The sequence below is a fragment of the Zootoca vivipara genome, chromosome 6, assembly GCF_963506605.1.
Source record: "Zootoca vivipara chromosome 6, rZooViv1.1, whole genome shotgun sequence".
Classification (NCBI taxonomy): domain Eukaryota; kingdom Metazoa; phylum Chordata; class Lepidosauria; order Squamata; family Lacertidae; genus Zootoca; species Zootoca vivipara.
This window is the reverse complement of record NC_083281.1, coordinates 82,595,805-82,617,354: the sequence shown is the minus strand read 5'-3', so window position 1 is coordinate 82,617,354 and position 21,550 is coordinate 82,595,805. Positions and strand designations below refer to the sequence as shown.

Sequence of the window (21,550 nt, the reverse complement as noted above, 5' to 3'; positions counted from 1 at the left end):
ATCGCTTCCTAAAAGGGAGCCAGGTAGAGCACCTGCTTTGCACAGAGAAGGTCCCAAGTTCAATATCCAGCATCTCCAGGTAGGGCTGAGAAAGGCTCCCTGCCTGAAATGCTGGATAGCCGCTGCCAGTCAGTGTAGACAGTACTGAGCTAGAGGGACCATTTTTCTGAGTTTGTATAAGGCAGCAAGAGGACAGGCAAGCTGGTCCCTCTTCCAGCAAGCCCATCACAGGGGTGCAGAGAACAAAAGCACCTTGGTCTATGTTAGGGATGGTGATGAGAACCTCTTCTAATTCACACTCTTTGTAATAATATGCAAAGTGAAACTTGGCTATCCAATAAATAATACACACAGAAACTATCTTCAAGGACGTAAAAATTGCATATATGGGTGAAAATGCTGGTATAATTTGCGGTCTTTTTCCTGAGGCTTGTGCCCCAGCTAAATCCCACTTAGAGCAGACCTACAGTGGACCTATATCATGTCCATTAGCTTCCAATAGGTTTACTCTGAGTAGGGATAGCATTGCATACAACTCAATATCTCCAACCAGACTTGTTCTAGTAGACCTGCCGAAGTTAATGGACACTCTCAACTTGTGTACATTAATTTTGGTGAGTTTATTCTGAGGAAAACTTAGCTGTCTATAAATGCAGATCTCCTGCCTTTCTTATTGCTGTAATGCACAGGTTCCAGTGAGCCATCAATTTTTCCCCAGAGGCACTCTGTCTATTTATGCAGATTTGCATCTTCACCTTGGCCTGTTAGATTTCTGAATGTGTCTGATTATATCTATATATTTTATGTACTATCAGGCAATCAATCTGTCTGTTTGTTAACAGTTGGATTGTTGACTAGCCATCCTTCCACATACAACTGATTTGTTTTAGGAAATACAATGGTACCTTGGTTCTCAAACTTAATCCGTTCCACAAGTCCATTCCAAAACCAAAGCGGTCCAAAACCAAGGTTTGCTTTCCCATAGAAAGTAATGCTAAACGGATTAATCTGTTCCAGACTTTTAAAAACAACCCCTCAAACAGCAATTTAACATGAATTTTACTATCTATCGAAACCATGACCCATAAAATGAAAACAATAAACAATGTACCACAGTCACACAATCAGTCAGTAGCTGAACTGGGTTCCACACAGTCACAAAAACAAAACAAAAAGAGCCATAAAAACACAAAATAAATAGCAGAAACAAATAGACCTCAGTGTAACACTCAAATCATCAGCGTAACACTCAAAACGGAAGTGTGGCACTCAAATCAGTGTAACACTCAAAACGGAGCACATTCGGCTTCTGAAAAAAGTTCTCAAACCAGAACACTTACTTCCGGGTTTGCAGTGTTTGGGTTCCAAGTTGTTTGAGTACCAAGGCGTTTGAGAACCAAGGTACTACGGTAATAACAACTTACTTTATTTCCCACCATTCACTCTAAGGTCTCAGAGTGGGTTACAGCACTTTAAAATGCAACACTTGGGATATAGAAGTCTGTCTTATTCAGCCAGGCCGCTGAATTTTCTATTTATACTGCCTGGCATCGGCTGTCTAGGGTTTCAGGCATGGGTCTCTCCTAGCCCTACCTGGGGATGCTGAGGATTTAACCTGTGACCTTCTGCATGCAATGCAGATGCTCTACCCCAGAGCTACATCTGCTCCCTTAAGAAGCTGCCAGGAAGATCTGTTAGCTCCTGTACGATCAAACGAGACGGACACCTCAAACTCATGGAAACTTATGAGAGACCTATGGGATTAAGGACCCAAATTACTATTGTGTCTGTTTTGGTTTTGGTTTTTGGGTTGTTGTTTTTTTGCATTTCTAAGCAAATGTCAGGTTGTCTGTTGTAATTTTCTCAATAGAATGAACGTTTAGCCACTTTTGTATTGGCTTATAGTTCATGTTTATTTATTGATACGCATTTTTCTTACATGCTTTTTATTTAAAAAATAAGCTGCCGCCGTGTACTAAGTTGGAGCTTTGGTCCTTTTAGCTCAGTATTGTTTGCACTGACTGACAACGGCTCTCCAGACAGCTGTACCTGGAGATGCCAGGGATTGAACCCGGGATCTTCTCATGCAGTATACTTCCTCTGAAGATGGTTTGGAAACTTTAGCTAGTGTAGAATAGGGCGGCCAGGTTGCTCGCTGGAGCAAGATGATTTGAGCATATAATGCTGATCCTGTCCTGACTGCATTGGTTGCCAGTTAGTCTCCGACCCCAATTCAAGGTGCTGGTTTTGACCTATAAAGCTTTAAATGGCTCAGGACCACAATACCTCAAAGGCCCCTTATCCCCAAATGAACCAATCTGAACCTTGCAATCATCATCTGAGGCCCTCCTCCACGAGAGGATGGCAACACAAGAACGTGCCTCTTCTGCAGTGGCTCCCTGTTTGTGGAATGCTCTCCCCAGGGAGGTTCAGCTGGCACTTAATTATACACCTTTAGGCGCCAGGCAGAAATGTTCCCCTTCAACCAGGCCTTTGGCTAGCATCCTATCTCCTTTAAAAAACGGATTATTGGTTTGCTTATGTTTTTTTTATTATGTACTTTGTGTTTTATATGTGCAAAGTTGGCACTCCACCCCTGAGCTTAAAGAGCTTTCCTTAAGACACAGCAACGTATCCCCCACCTCCACTCCCACGGCACATTCTTCCATTGTCTCTCAAGACAGTCAGATGCCAGCAACAACTGGGAACAGAGGGCACTGCCTTATGCACAGTCAGGCCTTTGGTCCGTCTTTGTACACAGTGATTGCCAGCTTCCCGCCAAGCTGCTTTCTGAGCCCTACCCAGAGATGCAAGTGGGGATTAAACCTGGTATCTCTTGCATACAAAGCAGATGCCCTACTACTGATGGGTGGCCCGTTTCCCAGGCCTTCTTCTGCTTCCCCGTCCTTTTCCAAGCAGAGACGAACCCTTGCCTCTAGTTGTTGAGGGACACATCTGGCTTTTCTTATTAAACTCTGTGTAACTGATTGTGTGTTAGAGGAAGGGCAGGGGAGGTTGCAGCAGAGAAAGGAAGTGTCAGCAGCTGCCTTGCTGCTGTTTGCTTCGAGCTCCTGCCCCCCTCTAACACCCTCTTCAAATCTCTCTCCCCCCCCCATTTAATTATTAGTAATTTATTAGGAGCCTTCTTGGTCCCTCCAACCCACCCAAATACACGACTCGTGCAGCTTGATAGCTTGCAAATTATTAGTAATTTGATTTCAATTGAATGAATAACCCGCTAAAGCGAAACGCACATTAGCCCCAGAAATCTAATTGGAGATAACACCATAGAAACTAAAGGGGGGGGGGGACGACTACGACAGAGCCAGAGCTTGGTTAAGCTACCCAGAAAAGGAAGAGGACAGGAGAGGGGGTAGGAGATAGAAGATAATTGGGATTTAATTTCATTTCTTACCTACTCATTTGTTTAAATATGGGTGTTTAATTATCCAGCTCCACAGATAGCTGCAGTTGCCAAGTTATGAATATGCGCTCCTCACTGCAGCGCTTAATTTCACCTCTTTCTCTCTCTCTCTCTTGCAAAATACACTCTGATGCTAGCCAAGCCGGCTTTGATGTTGAGCCATCTTAAGCCTTTTTTGGGGGAAACGGGCGTCTCATGCAAAAAGGGATATTGTAGAAAGCTGGAGAAGGTTCACATAGAGGGCACCCAAAAATGTTCAAGGCGCTGGAGCAACTCCCCTGTGAGGAAAGGTTACAGCATTTGGGGCTTTTGGGGTTAGAGAAAACGGGGGTAAGGGGAGATTGATAGAGGTGTATAAGATCGTACAAGGTGTGGAGGAAGTGGATAGACAGAGGTTCTGCTCCTCATAATGCTAGAAATGGGAGATACACATTGGAGCAGACTATTGGAACTCACTCCCACAGGAGGCAGTGATAGCCACCAACTTGGATGGCTTTTAAAGAGGATTCATGGAGGATAAGGCTGTCAGTATCTACCAGCCAATAGGGCTATGTTCTCCCTCCCCCGCCAGAGGCAGCATGGCTCTGAAGACCACTTGCTGGGAATGTATTTTTTTATGACTAATTAATTAATTAAATTTCTATACTGCTCTTCATCTGAGGATCACAGGGCAGTTTGCATTATAAATATCCAAAATACATAGTAACAAATAAAAACAACCCACCCCCATCACAGTTTAAAAGGCCATAGATGTTTAATCAGCCAAAGGCCTGGGAAGAGAAGAATGATTTTGCCTGGCGCCTAAAGATACGCAACAAAGGTGCCAGGCGAGTCTCCCTGGGGAAAGCATTCAACAAGTGGGGAGCCACTGCAGAAAGGGCCCTGTTCCTCTGTTGCCACTCTCTGGACCTCTTGTGGAGGAGGCACACAAAAGAAGGGCCTCAGAATATGATCTCCGGGTTCGGGCCGGTTCATATAGGGAGAGGTGGGGAACCACAATTGGGGAGTGTGCTGTTGTGCTCTGGTCCTCCTTTTGGCTTCTGACGAGCTAAGCCTGAAAGCGAATCCACAGTTTCTAGAGCTCTCATGCAGAAAATGATGATCCAGGAGCTCCAACCAAGCCAAGTTAAGATTTGAAATTACAAAGGAGTCTTTCCAGGACAGGGAAGACGGACTGGTAGACTTGTCACAGTTTCCCAGAATCTGGTGGGTGGAGGAAGTGGAAGGAAGCTGAAACTAGCCTGGAGATCGAAATTCATCAGCTGGTCAGTGAAGGGCTTTAGCTCAGTTGTAGAGCATCTGCTTTGCCCGCCAAAGGTCCCAGGTTCAATCCCCAGCATCTTCTGGTAGGGTTGCGAATGTCCCTTGCCTGGAGAGCTGATGCCAATCAGTGTAGACAATGTTAGGTTAAAGGGACCCTTGACCCGACTCCGTGTAAGGCAGCACCCTGTGTTTCTAGCCCTACTGTGCCTGGACTTCCCAGGTGAGTTTGTGCGAAAGCCCCAGTAGCCAGTCAGGGGCTGAGCATCATCCCACCTGGGGACTTGATCCTGGATCTGAAATGAAGTAGGTTGCCTGAGGCAGCCTTCAGAGGCTTGCTGGGGGTGGGGTAATCTCATCCACTGTCACTTGTCAGCATCTAAATTTAGGCTGCCTCTTGTCTGGAATCTTGTCTCTCCAGCTTGCGGGCGGAACATGCAGAATTAATTTCAGAGGCGGGGAAAGGGCTAATGATTTATTTACAGCTGGAGGGGGTGTGACCGGGTTCCCCCCCCCCCTGGTGTGTGTGTGTGGTACAAGGCAACGTTTGGGCTTCCTTAATACATGTCAGGCCTCGGCTTCTTCTCCTTCCTGGAAGATCATCTTGTTACTTGAGACACGATAATACATTTGCTGGGAATCTCGGGTGGGGAGAGTTGCTGTTGCACTCAGATCCTGCTTTTGTGGGCCTCCTATTCAGGCACCTAGCTGGCCACTGTGAGGACAGGATGCTGGATTATGCATGGGCTTGATCCTGCAACAGGACTCTCCTTACAACATGCTTTTTTGCCAGCTTATTCAGCTCAATTTTTAAAGCAGTACTTTGCCCTGGTGAAGGCATAACATTTCCTGGTCCCTTAATAGTTGAAGGGATCAGGAGTGCCTTACTTCTTCACTGTTCTCTTTCTTGCAGTGGATGAATAAGGCACTTCCTCACCAACCTCAGTCTGCCCTTAGCAGCCACCTTGTGCCTGCCTTTTTCATAGCATCCATCCCTGGAGATGGCCCTTGGCTTCCTTACCCTGGTTCTCAATTTTTGACAGACTGGCAGGAAGAAAGATGGCTCCACCTGACAATGGCTATGGCTCCACCTACTTTTGGGCTCCCTGCCTTCTGCCCCACCAGTCTCAGTAGGCCCCAGTCCCCTCTATTCCTTTCCTCCTTCAACCCCCCCCCCCAAAAGAAAACATTTAACTAGAGTATTGTGCTACCTCTGTGCCAACATTAATTGTGACTAGCTCTAAGACCAGGGACTGAAGCTTGCTTGCTTCCCAGGTTTAAAGGTAAACTGTGGTTTGTGGCAAATGTCTGTGCAGATAGACACTCTACGCTCTGTTTTAGCATTGAAAAGGTGGGAGAGGGTGCACACAATACTTTAGACAGAGGTTACAAGATGAGGGAGTGTTACAACCCCCCTAGTCTGTGAGCCTGAGCTTCTCTGAGCTGTAACATCCTATTCAGCACCTGCGACTGAAAGTTCTCTCTCTCTTTCTCTCTTTCTCCCCTTTCCCCCCCCTCCTCCTCTCTCAACAGGATACATGCACATTGGGATCTGAACATCTCTTTCCGTGAGACCTCTTGCAGGTACCAATTTTGAGGCCCCTCTTTGTATGGTAGGCCAAGAGTTTGTATAACGATGCATTTGGGGGCGGGGTTGTTGGGTACCACTTAAAACTATGGAAGGCTGTTCTTGTAGGCGTCAACTGTGATTTGGGTTACCTTGCTTTTCGTTCTTTTCCCCCGCTATCGTTTTTTTGTCTTCATCAGGGCAATCAAAATGGGTGACAACTCATACTTAGATGCAGGAAAGGGTCATTTGCACCACCATTTGGGAAGGTAGAGAATTTGAGTCATGTAGACCCCTGCAGAGTTTGTCAAGGGGTGAAGTGATCCACACGACTGATTTAGCACGCAGCCAAACTATCCTTTCTGGCCACACCATTTAACCTTTTTTTCACTTAATTGAGACACCATTTTGATGAAGGAGGACGATACCTTATCACCTCCCAGTCAATTCTTACCCTCCAGAATGAATTGGGCACTTGTGAGTAAAAGACACAAATCATGGCCAGCATTCTTTCCACCATCTCTGGAAAGACAACACACCTGGGGCATTCTAGGGGGAGATGTCATCCTCGTAAGAGGGGCCAAAAACAAAATGTCAGCCACCCATTCTTAAGCACCCTTGAACCTTTTAGGCAATTTCACTGCCACTCTGAAACAAGCCCCCTCATTTCACCTCCCTCCACCACCCAGCATTAAGCAGCAGGTTTTACGGTTCAGCCACATGACACATGCAAGTCAATCCCTAGTCCTCCATCTATTCTAGCTAGGTGGTATTTCTGGGGTATGAGGTGGGTTGGGGTGTAAGCCAACTTTTCATCCCCAACATGGCACCCCATTCAGTTGACGTTGACTCCCAGCTGTTCTGGCTGGAGCTGATGTGAGTCATAGTCCAAAACATCTAGAGGGCATCAGATCCAGGAAACCCTGAGGTTCACTGAGGTCTTTTTCCAGAGGCAACCTGCCTCCAAGGCTAACCGTTGTCCTGAATTGGTCCCACACTATGTGGTGCATACTATTATTACCTTGCACGCCTGTGGTTGTTTTGTTTTGTCTCTACGTCTGGGAACAACCTGACTTGATTTTACCTGCCTTGCTTTCCTCTCCTTCCTTTGATCTTCCTGCCTCCCCCCCCCAAAAAAAAGCAGTCTGGTCACCTTGGAGTTGCTGTCTTGGTTTTCCTCGATGAAAGAATGTTTAATTAGATACAAACAGGTCCCATGCATTCTCGACGCCAAAACCCCAACGCTGGTAGCGAGGTTCCCTCCGCCCCCCTCCCTTTCCTGAAAGGGGAAATATTTCAGTCTCCTGAGGTCTCCAGGGTAATCTTTTCTCTTCAGTACTTTGAAGCCATTCACACAGCTGATATAGTAGTGCCTTAAGTGTGTGTCTCTTATCTTTTTTAAAGAAGCGGCTCCATGTGGTGTCATTCCCTTTATTTCTTTTTTTAAGCATCGTTAGAAGCTTTTTTTTCTCCAAGCATCAAAATGGTGGTGCTTTTTCCCTTTTTAGACTTCCCCAACACTTTTAAAAAAACTTCAAGCAAAGTGTCTGTCAAGATCCCAAATTGGACCTGTAGTCCGAAGGCGATAGCCAAGTAATGATCTCCACATATTTGTTGGACTACTTCCCATCATCTCTCACCATTGGTTGTGCTGGTGGGGGCTGATGGGAGTTGGGAGTCCCAACACCTTATAGCACCATTTTGGCTACCCCTAGCCCAGCGCTTCAGGGAGCTGAGCATCTTTAGTGGACTTGAGGACTCCTGTTTTTGCTTTGTGAATCCAAAGTAAATTGTTTGGGTCTTACAAGTGGGAACACATCATACATTTAAAGCACATGCCCCCCCAAGCATCCTGGGAACTCTAGTGGTGGGAATTTTAGCTATCTGATGAGTAAGCTGTAGTTCCCAGAGGGAAGCAATGCACTTTAAATGTGCTTTAAATGAATGTTGTGTATGCAGCTTACATCAGCTGTTTTAATTGCTTATATGTAAGTGGCTCTGGGAGCCTTCTTTGGCTGGGGACAATTGTTCTATATAAAATTTTTAAAGCGCACGAGTGCATAGTCCAGGACACAAGCTTTGGGTATTCAAGTATACAAAGGCATACCTGGTTCACTTACACAAGTAAAAGGTTTCCTCATGGCCGTGCCATTGAAAACACATGGCTTCCGCCAAAGAATCCTGGGATGTATAGTTTGCTTAGGGTGTTGGGAACTGTAGCTCTGTGTGGTGCAAGCTAAACTTGTATGTGGTGTGTTTGCAGGGTTAGCTCTTGCTAGAATTAAGGCTCCTTGCAAGGGAGAATTGGACAAATTAGCAAGCGTAAGGAGAAAGGAACAGCTGCTCAAAGTTGTGCTTCCAGCCTGATTGACACATATTTCGTGTTTTGTCTGGCAGGTGAGACAGTAGACAGGCACATCACCACATCTGTCAAACCTGCCCTTCGTGTGATCTTAAAACATTTAATTGGTTGGTAAGGGTAGGCTAGGACTGAGGTTATGAAACGGAGAATCAGGATGGTCAGTTTCGGTTTCTCTCAACTGCGTATGTTTTCCATTCTTAAATTGAGTTTCTCCACATTTCCACAGCAATTCACATTCTAGTGTGAATTTCTCATAATAAACACATTTTTGTATGCAGCTTTGACTTCAGCAATCTTCCCTACCTTTGTCTGTAGTTTTCACCAATACACACATTTTTATGTATGCGTCCCTCTAATTTATGCATTTTTGTACACATTCATTGGCTGGATTGCAAAATTAGCAAATTCTGAAGGAAACTATTTCTGTTCGTGTTTTGGTTCGAGAAGTGCAGATTTTTAAAATGCCAACAAAACTAAGTGCCCCTCCATTATTTACTGTGAGGCTGCTGACCCTGTGGTGGTACAGACAGGTCACAGTACCATTAACCCTTTGCAACCATAGTACTGGTTTTTCTTAACTGTGGCTAAGCATTAATATCCAGTTTCATAAGAAGAGCCCCATTGGATCAGATCAAAGCCCCATCTCATCCACCATCCCACCGGATAACCTATGGGAAGCTCACCTAAAAGCCATGCCTTAAGTATTTCCCCTTGTATCAAGAGACAAAGTTATGGACTCAGTGTGGGTTTGGAAACCAAGTGTTAAGGTGATCCCTGAGGTGGTGCAGTGGGTTTTCAAGCCAGGGATAAGATGATTTCTCCACCTCTGTAGATTCTGTTTACAAAGGGACAGCTGGGGTCTTGTTGGTGTCTCCCTATACAACTTATGAAGGCAGGATTTTGCTTGCTGAGCTAGCCATGGCTTTACTTTGTGTGTTGTGGTGGTGGTGGTGGAGGAGGCTCTGAACTTCAATTAGGATGACAAATTCTGGTTGGTGCTAATCGTGTTTAGGTGTTAGGTCAGCACCAGGCTATGGAAGTTACAAGAGAACTGGAAGGGAAGCTGTTGTGTCTTGGATATGTTTCAAATTGGATAGCTCAATAAGTAGAGCATGAGACTTTTAATATCAGAGTTGTGGGTTTGAACTCCACGTTAGGCAAAATATTCCTGCATTGCAGGGGGTTGGACTAGCTGACTCTCATGGTCCTTTCCAACTCTACAATTCTATGTAGAAAATTTTTGAAGGCTGGACTGTCCCTACCAGTTCGGCCTATCCACAAGAGCCAGATTCAATATATTAACAGTATTGGATTCTTGATTTGATCTTCTTAGAAGACAGGAGTGCCTGGTGTGCTATGGTCCATGGGGTCACGAAGAGTCAGACACGACTAAATGACTAAACAACAACAACAACAGAACCTTTCAACTTTCTACTCATACCTTTAGGACAGGGGGAGGAACATTTTTCATCCTGAGGGCCACATTTCCTTCTGGGTAACAATCCGGGGTCCACATGCCAAGGGTGGGTGTGACAGTTGGCATAGTTTGGTATACAGAGAGTATAGATAGTGCCAGGGTGATAAATTTGATGAGAGTGTTGAAGAGGTGTTGGGTTCTTGTTCTCTAATCCCCACCCAGCCATGAAACCTGCTGTGTGGGTTGTGTTCAGCTAAGTCCTACTCAAGTAGACACACTGAAATCAGTGGATCTTAGTTAGCAATGCCCATTAACTTCAGTGTATCTACTCTGAGTGGGACAAGCATTGAATACCCCCATGACCTTGGGCTTGCCACTGTCTCTTAGGCTGACGTACCTTTATTGCGAAAGCCAGCGTGGGGCAGTGGTTAGAGTGTCAGGCTAGGAGTTGAAGAGGCCAGGGGTCAAATCCTCACTTGGCCATGAAGCTCACTGTGTGTGACCCTGGTCCAAACTCTGCCTTTCAGCCCAGCCTACCTTGCAGAGTTGATGTGAGGATTAAATGAGGAGCGGAGGGGGGGCATGCATGCCACACCTTGAGCTCCTTGGAGATACAGGTGGGATATAAACTCAGTTTTAAAAAAAGATAAAACAGGATCATTGCCCAGCTATCATATGGTTTTTTTGTATGTGTTAGTCACAACCTGTTTTACAGGTGTGTTCTCAGCTCTCTGGAACACATACAACTTGGCTATGCAGGACCTCATCCAGGGTGTCTTGATTCTTTCTCTTTCTTGATATTCATTTTCCTGAAAGAAGACATTACAAAGACCAAGCCAGGCCCGGGCTGTCTTTGCCTTGACATCTCGTGCTGGTTGCTCAGGTGCCATACCAGGACGTTCTTCCTGTAGGTGAGGCCAATATCAACAAGGAAACATTTGCTGCTGGCTGGCAATCAAAACAGCCCGTCATGGGAAGGTGGCATTATGGAGATTGAAAGGTGTGTCCCCCCCCAAAAAAAAACCCCGCACAAACACATGTTGTTGGTGCATTTGTGTGGTTTTTCAGGCAACAGCTGGAGAAAAAGCAGTAAATAGACTCATGCTGTTTAATTTGAAAGGTATTTTAAAGTTAAGGGAAGAGGTAATCTCTGAAGGAGATGCTGCTGTTTAATGCACCTCCAGGCTCCATGTGCTTTTCTCAGTACTGAGGCCGAGGGATCTCTTTCTGTTGAAAAACCTTTTCATATTGTAGAAGAATTCCAGGGCATGTTGGGAGCTGTTTCCACATAGCCTTCTAGGCGAATTTCTGGAGGGGGGGGTCGGGATCCTGCGATCGCCCAGAGACACCCCACGATCAACCAGTAGATTGCGATCGACCTGTTGAACACCCCTGGCTTAGAGGATCTCCAACAGGGTTTTGTTTAGCAGTCACACCAAACTACAATTCCCGGAATTTTTTTGGGGGGGGGATGGGAGGTCATGACACTTTGACTAGTATAGAACTGGTATGCATTAGCAGCGCAGGCATGTTCTCCCCACCCCCCTTTCCAATTTCTCTCTCTTTGTTTTGCTTTTAAAAGTGAACATTGGGCTGCCCTTGGGACGACCCACTTTAGGCCAGCTTTGCAATGCCCATTGAACTTCTGCTGTGTGTTGACAAACCTTTTTGGCCTCACCATTATCCCACTTGAACCAAGAGTGTCCTGCAGAAATACACCCCGCTAACTCACCTGGTGCTATTCCACACTTGTATATTCCATGGGGAGAAGTGGCAGGGCAGCCAGACTGTTTTCCCCTCTTTTGAGGGAACCCTCGATCGCTTCCCCCAGCTTGAAGTCCGCTGGGGTGCCTCTTCGTTCTCCAAGCCCCTCATGTCGCCCTGTCAGCGAGTCTTTGTATTAATAGCCACATTGCGCTGTGGTCAGGGGATGATCGATAACACAGGTGCTTGATGGATGTTGAGAGGGAAGATTTATAGGTGCTGGTAGCGGTCGTGGCGGGCAAGCCAATGGAGATAGACAGCAGGGGGCAGCGGGGGAGGCGGAGAGTCCTTCAGAACTCTGGCAAGGAGCAGACACTGCAGAGATGTGTATCTGCAATAAAAAAGGCCTCTTGTTCCTTTAAACAAAGTTGCTCTTTACGCTTGGACCTTCCTCTTGGACCAACGGCACTGGACCCTCTCTAAAAACCACAGCAGGTGCTGCAACCTTCCAACAGTTTGACTTCACTCCCAAAGGAGCACTCCTCCATTGTCTCCCGAGACAGACAGATGCCAACAACGTGTGACACCCAGTGGCGGGTATTCAGAGGTCTACTGCCTCCAGCGGTGGAGGTAGAAGTCAGCTGTCATGACTAGCAGCCACCAATGGCCCTATCCTTCATGAATTTATCTCATCGCCTTTTAAACCCATCCGATGGAATAAGTATAAGATGAATCTAAGAGGAGCCTGACTGCTGGATCAAGGCAACGGCCTGTTTCACCTAGTCCAGCATCCTGCTCTCACTCTCCCCACTTTTGCTTCCCGGCAATGAGCACATGGAGGCATACTGCTTCCGACATTGGTGGTAAAGCATAGCCACTGTGGCTAGTAGCCATTGATAGCCTTTTCTTTCATAGATTTGCCTCTTATGTTTTTAAAGCCGCCCATGGGAGTGAGTGCTATAGTTTAGCTAGGCACTTGCTCTCTGAACAGAAGAGAAGCTCACGATGTGCTTAATCCCAAAGCCTAGCAGAGCTGAAAGGGGCCCTTTTACAGCCTCCCTAGCTTGACATTAGAATAAGTTGGAAGGAGGCAGGCAGGCGGGAGGTGCTCTTTAGATCGGGTGGGCTGCATAGCCCTGTTCACTTTAACGTTGGCTTGCCCAAGGCTGATCTGAACATCTCGGATGAAAACCACCCCGCAGCTTCCCGGTGGGCTGCGATTCCCCTCTGTACAATACCAGAGTGCTCTTGTGCTCTGCAGCGGCACATTCACTCCTTCCCTGTCTCGCTGCCCTTGCTGCTCGCTGATTAGACACTCGATTGCAAGGCTTGAGAGCCTTGACCCAAATCCTTGCGTTGCTCATCTTCAGGTTTTTATCCTCTCGGGGCTGTTCTGCCCGCCATCGACCGGCGAAGAAAGGTATTGGCCATGCAGCGAGCGATTAGGGAGGTTTTGTCGTGCTGTGTGCAAGGCGATAAGTGGGAAACGGGGGCGGGGGGCGGTGTGTGTGTGTGTGTGTCAGATCAAGTTGAGCTGTCAGCTTCTCTCAGATCACCGTCCTTTCTTTTGGCTGACTCAGAGGTCCTGGTCTTACCGAACAGGGAGTTTTTGGAGAGGGCTGACCTTGCTGACTGGCTCAAGGCCTTTCCCACCTGCAGGCTGGTCTGTGCAAAGCCAAGGATATCTGGGGGAAGCTTCTTACTGCGAATCATCCCTTGCACCTCAGCCAGAGGGTGTTAATCCTTTTGGTTGTACGAGAATGTGAGGCTGTTAGAATAGGGGTGGCAAATTGATGGGGTTATCAATGGCTGTTGGCCATGATGACTGTGCTCTGGCTCCAGAGCTGGAGGCAATAATCCTTCTGGATACCAGTAGCTGAAAGTTGCAGGAGGAGAGAGAGCTCTTGTGCTCAGGTCCTGCTTCCAGGCTTCTGGTAAGCATCTGGTTGGCTGCTGCGAGAACTGGATTCTGGACTGGATGGGCCATTGCCTGGATCATGGAAGCTCTTCTTATGACTCTTTTTCAGTGCGACACTCACATTCCCTTCCAGGCAACTTTTGGGGACCGCATACTTTTTCATCAAACTTTCCTCCAAGGAGCTCAAGGTGGCATATCCTATCCCATGAAATAGGATAGGCTGAGCGACTCTGGCTGCCCAAGGTCACTCCCATCCGTTTCATCGCTGATTGGGGATTTGAACCATGGTCTGCACCACACATGAGTGTGGGCAGGACCAGAGGCAGAAGTGGACAGACATTAATGTTAATTTGCCCAATGTTGTCCCAGGGGATTCCTTATAGGTAAGCTGCCTCCTACTATTGGAAGGGTCCTCTAGATCCTTTTGACTCCTCCCTGGGTGAGAAGGGTGAGGAGTCATCCCTCTCTCCAGACCAACCCTGCCTGCTGTCCTTTAGTCTTTCTTCTCTGAAGTGGTAAATTCCTTCCCATCTGTAGCCTTGATTTGTGAGTTCAGTAGTCTTTTTCCTCCTTTTCCACCTTTGCTTTTTTCCATTTTGGGACCCTGTGAGTTAAAGTTTGTAGTAGTAGTAGTAGTTGTTGTTTGGTCGTTTAGTCGTGTCCGACTCTTAGTGACCCCATGGACCAGAGCACGCCAGGCACTCCTGTCTTCTACTGCCTCCCACAGTTTGGTCAAACACATGTTGGTAGCTTTGAGAACACTGTCCAACCATCTCGTCCTCTGTCATCCCCTTCTCCTTCTGCCCTCAATCTTTCCCAACATCAGGGTCTTTTCCAGGGAGTCTTCTCTTCTCATGAGGTGGCCAAAGTATTGGAGCCTCAGCTTCACGATCTGTCCTTCCAGTGAGCACTCCGGGCTGATTTCTTTTTGTTCCTCAGTACTTCCTCCGTCTGCCACAGCCACTTGCCTCAGGGGGAGGGAGATGTGTGTCTGATGCCCATCATGGCATGTTCGATGGGTCTAGGCAACCTTTTCTGTTTCCCAGGTGAAGGGATGAGTACTCAATTTTCTGTGGCTGATCCAGAGGGAATTTCCCAAGTTCCTGTCCTGGATTGAAGAGCCAGGTCAGAGTGTTTCTCCTGAAGAGCTTGGATAAGTTTTGCTTTTTAAGGTTGTTTTTTTCCAATATTCACCCAAGTACGTACACACACAAACACACACACCCCAACCTGGTCAAACTGTCCTTGAGATCTTTCAAATATCTCACAGGTTAGGTGCCAGCTTCTGTTAAATAAGGTTGTTCAGGCAGCGTCGTTGTGCTGCAACAGTATTTATAGAGCAGGCTGGGGTTCCCTTTTTAATGGCATCCATAAAAAGATCATTATTTTTCTTCTGGCGCAGGCTCTGGCTGATTTACACGCCTACTCTGTCCCTTGGTGTTCACTCTCGTTTAGGCAGCTCTGGCTGAAACATCGCTCCTGTTCCGCTCATCCTATATAATAATGTCCATGTTGTCCCTGCGTCCAGATGTCCCGTGTGTCCCTGGGGTACTGCGCATGTACCCCAGAGACACAGGGATTGGACGGAGGGACAACGGCCAACCGCCGCTCCGCCAACCGCCGCTCCGAAGCCCAGTCTCATGCTGGAGGTGCACGGCGAGGCGGCGGGGGAAAGAAGCGCTCCCCCCGGCAGCCTTGCCGCGCACCTCCGGCATGGGACGGCGCTTCCTCGGCCGAAGCGGCAGCGGGCGCCGAGGGAAGCCGGCTTTGGCTTGGTGGCGGCGGGAAGAAGAGGAGGAATTCCTCCTCTTTTTCCCGCCGCCGCCAAGCCAGTCCCCAAGCCAAAGTGCGGCGCGGCGGGGGCTTTTCGCCGTTTGCCTTCCCGGAGCGAAGGGGGAGGCAAACGGCGAAAAGCACCCGCCGCGCCGCACTTCGGCTCGGGGACTGGCTTGGCGTGCGCGGCGAGGCGGTGGGGGGGGGGAGAAGCGCTCCTCCCCCCCGCCGCCTCGGCACGCAGCGCCGGCATGGGACGGAGTTTCGGAGAAGGTCTCCGAAGCCCCGTCTCATGCGGGAGGTGCGCGGTGAGGCGGCGGGGGGGGAGAAGCGCTCCCCCCCCCTGCGCCTCACCACGCAGCGCCGACATGGGACGGGGCTTCGGAGACCTTCTCCGAAGCCCCGTCTCATGCGGGAGGTGCGCGGCGAGGTGGGGGGGGAAAGCGCTCCTCCCCCCCGCCGCCTCACCAGGCAGCGCCTACATGGGACGGGGCTTCGGAGACCTTCTCCGAAGCCCCGTCTCATGCGGGAGGTGCGCGGCGAGGCGGCGGGGGGAGAGAAGCGCTCCTCCCCCCCCCCGCCGCCTCACCACGCAGTGCCGGCATGGGACGGAGTTTTGGAGAAGGTCTCCGAAGCCCCGTCTCATGCGGGAGGTGCGCAGCGGGGGGGGCAGGAGAAGTGCTTCTCTCTCCCCCCCCCCGCCGCCTCGCCACGCACCTCCCGCATGAGACGGGGCTTCGGAGACCTCCGAAGCTCCGTCCCATGCTGGCGCTGCAGGACAGCAGCGTTCTAGCGCCCGTTTTTAAACGGGCTGAATTCCACTAGTAATATATAAAGTTGTTTGCAATGTGTATTTTTAGAAAAAGCCACTTTGAATCAGATTAAATTGTTTGTGTTTGTTTGTGGTGTGGCCATTTGGCCAGCCTTGTGGGTGTTTATTCCCTTTGCTGTCACTATGGAACTTCTCCACCCACTGAGTTATCCACCATTGGCCTGTCAAATGTGTCTTTTAAGTCTGACTGCCACATGGGAACAACACAAAGGAACAACAAACAATTTAACAGTTTGGCAATCTGCTTATTGCTTATTGCTCCAAGGATATCTGAATGTGTGCAAGAAATAGTCATTATTCTGGATCATCTGAATGTGTATGAAAACAAACATGGCTTTAAACCCCCTTCCTTTTATCTGGCACATCTTTAGTCGTTGCAATCTCAAAAGCAGTTGCACAATAAAACCTAGCTCACCCTTTTACAGAAGGAGTAAAACCACCATAGGGTCACCATGTGTTTTTACAGGGATGATGTGAAGCAGCTGCCTATTATTTCACTGTGTGTTCGCTGCTCAAAGACGCTTTGGGCAGCTGGGGAATCTTTGCTAAGTGTTCTTGCAGAGAAATAAATGTGATGGGTTTCACTTACAAACAGGGGTGTCAACGAATAAATATTTGGGGTGCAGATAAGCCTGCATAATCTATCACATGACACAGTACACACACAGCATTTGAATAGCAATGCCTATCAACTTTTGGGGGGGGGCCTCAAATATTTTATGGGTTGGGTCAAAGACCCCTCATTCCCTAAGAATTGGCAATTATTATTATTATTATTATTATTATTTATTTCTTTATTTATTTATACCCCACCCATCTGGCTGGGTTTCCCCAGTCACTCTGTCCAGTTGCCAACAGAACTATTAAAAACACGATAAAACATCAGACATTAAAAACTTCCCTAAACAGGGCTGCCTTCAGATGTCTTCTAAAAGTCAGATAGTTGTTTATTTCCTTGACATCTGGTGGGAGGGCGTTCCACGGGGTGGGTGCCGCTACCAAGATGGCCCCCTGCCTGGTTTCCTGTAACTTCGCTTTTTGCAGCAGGCATGTTAATATGTGAAAGTAGCAGTGAGGAAACATTCTTCACTAGACACCTTCATATATTTCAAGCCCTTTTGAGGTGCCACCTGATAGCGGCACACACTTACTTGGTCGTAAGCGCCATTGAACTAAGTGGGGATAAGTGTGCATTGAATTGAGGCACACACACTGTTTAATCCAGTTTACTGGTTTAATCAATGTATGTCACAATCAATGTTCAAATATTACTTGCCCTGGAAACTATTTGAGCCAATCAGCTGAGGAACTTGAATGTTTCACTTAATTCTCCCAGCTAAAATGACAAATTTGTAACAATTAAGTGTCCAGATGGGACAAATTCAAGTGCTTCAGTTTAACTGGACTTTAGAGCAGGCTGCCCTTTTCATTAATAACCCTGCACCAATCTATCATGGCTTAAAGAATCTTGGAAAGTCTAGTTCTTAAATAACATGGACGCCTCGCAAAGCGTGACACTCTTGGGCACCCCTCCTCCCACCCTTTTTTTTCTTCTTGAAACTTTGGGAACAAGATCCTTCTTTTCTTTTCTTTTCTTTTTTGCAAGGAAGTTGCCTTTTGGTACTTGAACAGAGTTGAACACAGAAATTCCTGGGCCATAAATGATGTTGACACCCTGCCCCCACCCCGCTGATCCCCGTCAGGAAAAGGATGCCTTATCCTGAGTCAGAATTGTTGGTCCACCTAGTTCAGTATTGCGCACACTGACTGGCAGCAGCTCTCGGGGGCTTCAGGTAGGAGTCTTCATTCACAGCCCTACCTGGAGATGCCACAGCAGACACACCACAAAGTGTCACATTGAAAAACTTCACCTCCAAAGTGTAAGGTAAAGGAGGTGGTGATGATGCCTTGCCTCCTCCCGTTCCATGTACAAAGCTGACTGGTCTGGCCATTGAGTTTTTCTTCAATACTGGCAATGGAGCTGTTTGTTCCCACCCCACCTGAAGGCAGCAGGCCTGCTTCAGAACAAACAAAACATTTTTGTATTACTTTTATAAATGTAAAAGTACAAAGATAAATTATAACAAAGAGAGAAAGTGTTTCACAGGGAGTTATGATCGCATCTCATTGAAATTGAAATCATTCAGTTGTTTGTGTTTGCTTTTTGTGTGTGTAATATTTTAAATTAAGTAAAGCTTTTTTTAAATTAAAAAAAAAATATGAAATTGAAATCATTCAGAGAAGATTTTCAGATTTCCCCCAAAGTATTTACCAGTAGTCACATTTAGCCATGTGTAGCTTGGAGGGGTGGGGCGCTACAGTAATTTTCATCTCCAGAGGCAAGCGTAAGGAAGGTTTGCCATGTGTCCTGAAATTTGTTCACTCCAGATCCTGTTCTTAGGGCTCTGAGCTTATGTGTTGGCGTCTCCATTCACATCGCATTCCAGACCTCTTGATAAAGCAGCAGGCTTGCTGATGGGAGTAGAGGACAGGGTATGCTGGGCCATACACAGCACCGCCCTCCAATACTTCACTTCCGCCTGAGGCATCCGCCTCACTGTCCCTAATGGTAGGGCCATTCCAGCTCCAAGTCCCTTGCCAAGCACGCAGTTCCTGGAAGCTTTTTGATAATGCTGTGTCACTGGGACGACAAGCTCATGATATAATAACCTGGTAAAGGATGGTGTGTGGTCTAGTTTGATTTGGTGTTTTTGATTTGCAGCCAAGGCTTGAAAAGCCAAATCAGCCCTGTTATCTGGGCCAGCTGCAGCACCCCAGGAGGCTGGTATGAACAGGGACTCTGTTGCTGTTAGATGAACTAACGAAACGCTGGACAGTAAAACAAGGAAGGGGGGGGGTCTGTTAAAACTGCCTTTCTTTTCTGCGGGATTCCCACTTCATGCTGGCATTCAAAATTGGAACATTTCTTGCATTGCAGAATAAACTGCATTTCTCATTAAAAGCATGGACCTTTCCATTTCAGTCGGCGAAAGGGAGTGAAGTGTTGTGGCTCTGTGGTTAGGACATCTGCTTTGCATGCAGAAGGCCCCAGGTTCAATCCCCAGCAACTCCTGATAGGCCTTTCCCACCTGAAACCCTGAAGTGTTGCTGCCAGTTAAGGTAGACAGTACTGAGCTCGATGGACCGAATGGTCTGATTCAGTATAAAGGCAGCCTCCTACGTTCCTATGTTAAAGCTCTGTGAGCTGTATACGTTGAACCTATGCAGTCAGAAACACGATGGGAGCTGCTGTGATTATATCCTGCACTTCAAAATAATACTACAGCACAGGGCTTGTGAAGGGCTGAGCTGAGGCTGACATTTCTTGGGCATTTGTAGGTCTGTTCTGTTCAGGGGACAGTCTTTCATTATGTCGGTCATCCCCATCTGCCCCAGCCAGCATGGCCAATGGTCACGGATGCTGGGAGCTGCAGCCCGGCATCATCTGAAGGGCCACAAGTTGCTGGACTCCCAGCTCCTGTTGTCCCTGACTAGAACCGTAGCTATGGGGGTTTAGCTGGGTGTTTTGCACCAGGTGAAGCCTTCAGGGGGGTGCCATTGAGTTCTCCCAGCCTGTGTGTGTGTATACGTGCTTGTGGTGCCAAACTGGGTCTGCCCCTGACTACTTACCATGCTGACTGGGGCTGAAGGGAGTTGGAGTCCAGCAGTGTCAGGAGGTGCAAGTTTCCCCATCCATACCAAACAGGTAATATTGAAAGTGGCCAGGTGGAAGCTCCTTTCCCTGAAGCTTTTGCCCGGTAGATGCACAGGCTGATACCTCCGTCCATTTCCTTAATGTCTTTGTGGTTCTTCAGCTCTGTCTGTGCTGCTGCCGTCGCGGCCCCAACACGGCTCCTTGCTTTGCATATTGGATTTTATTTTATATGTTAAGGAAGGGCAGAGGGTCGGGACAGGTTTATGGCGACTGTATTGATCAGGGAAATTTAATACGATCTCTGCAGCGGAGGAAGGATCGTTAAGAGATGGCAAGATGAGTAAAACTTTTTTCTTTTTAAAAAAAGGAATGGCTTTCCATTGTATTTCATATCTCGTTATCTTTCTGGGTCTCCTTTCGTTCTACACCCTCCCCTTCCAAAATAAATATCCAGTGAGTGCCAGTGACTGTTTTGGGGGCACGTAGCTAGGGTCAAGCAGTTCAACGAGATGGTGCATTTTCACTAGGGATGGACAAATCTGTCAGTTTCGGTTTCTCTCTGTTTCCCATTTTTGCAATCTTGAATTCCGCTTTCAACCCCAGTTTGCTGTATTAATTTTTGAAGTCCTCATGAAAATTCATCAGTATTTATGCCATTATTCCTAAAAAGATGCATTTTTTTGCAAAGCAGGTTCACCTAAAATAACATGTTTTTGCATGTTGTTTTCATCAATACCTGTGTTTGTATGCACACTTTATCCCACTTTATATGCCTTTATGTACATGCTATGTAGCTGGAGAAGTGCAATGCAAAATTCGGCAGAACTGAACTGTGTGTTCAGTTCTCATATTGTTTTGGAAAGTACAAATCCAGTTGAATCGCCTATAAATGTAAACCAAGTTCCCCAATTCCAGCTTTCAAAGGTCTGTTGCAGGCTTGAATTGGGATTCTGTTCCTGACACAGGTTTTGGGTTCCCTGTCCCTCATTTGTATTCTTAGCTTTCCCCCTCCCAGCACCCCCCACTCACTACTGCTGTCTCCTTCCCTTCCCTTTTGACAGCCCATCACTATGACTGCTAACACTTCGACATCTTGCCAGACCCCACAGGCGCCTGGCAGCCTTGGCGCGAGAGACGCAGGGATCCTGACGCTGATTTATTTTTTGGTTAATTGCCTCGATCCATTAGCCTCTTCATCCTTCTCCCCATTAAAGACATGTCTGACTCCTAATGCCTGTAAGAGTGTGTGTGTGTGTGTGTGTGTTTATTTATTTATTACTGGATTTCTTTCCTGCCCTTCAGTTTAAGATCTCAGGGCAGATTAACAATATAAAATGCAATATTAATATCAGGGTGTTTTTTTTAGAAAAAGAAATATCAGGGTGGGTGGGTGTATACACACCTGCACATCTCACTAACATGGATAGGAAGCGAGTCAGATCATTTGGTCCCTCTAGCTCAATATAGTCTACACTGACTGGCAGCAATTTTCCAGGGTTTCAGGCAGGAAGTCTCTCCCAGCCGTACCAGGATATACCATTTGGGATTGAACTTGGAACCTCCAATTCTTAATTTATCAGGAATATAGGAAGCGTATGCTAGTTCAGGCCATTGGTCCCTCTAACTCCGTATTGTCTA

At 47.3% G+C, this 21,550-nt stretch overlaps 1 protein-coding gene across 11 annotated transcripts in view; it reads left to right on the top strand.

Moving 5' to 3' along the window:
* SAMD11 (sterile alpha motif domain containing 11) overlaps positions 1-21,550 on the top strand; it is a 159,805-nt gene that overhangs the window by 54,605 nt on the left and 83,650 nt on the right. For 10 of the 11 annotated variants that reach the window (XM_060276218.1, XM_035118488.2, XM_035118487.2 and 7 more), the window contains one exon: positions 6,218-6,268. The exons of the other annotated variant lie outside the window; for it this stretch is intronic. In XM_060276218.1, coding sequence (XP_060132201.1) covers positions 6,218-6,268 — 51 coding nt within the window. The remainder of the gene's footprint in view (positions 1-6,217; positions 6,269-21,550) is intronic. 11 annotated transcript variants of the gene reach the window in all.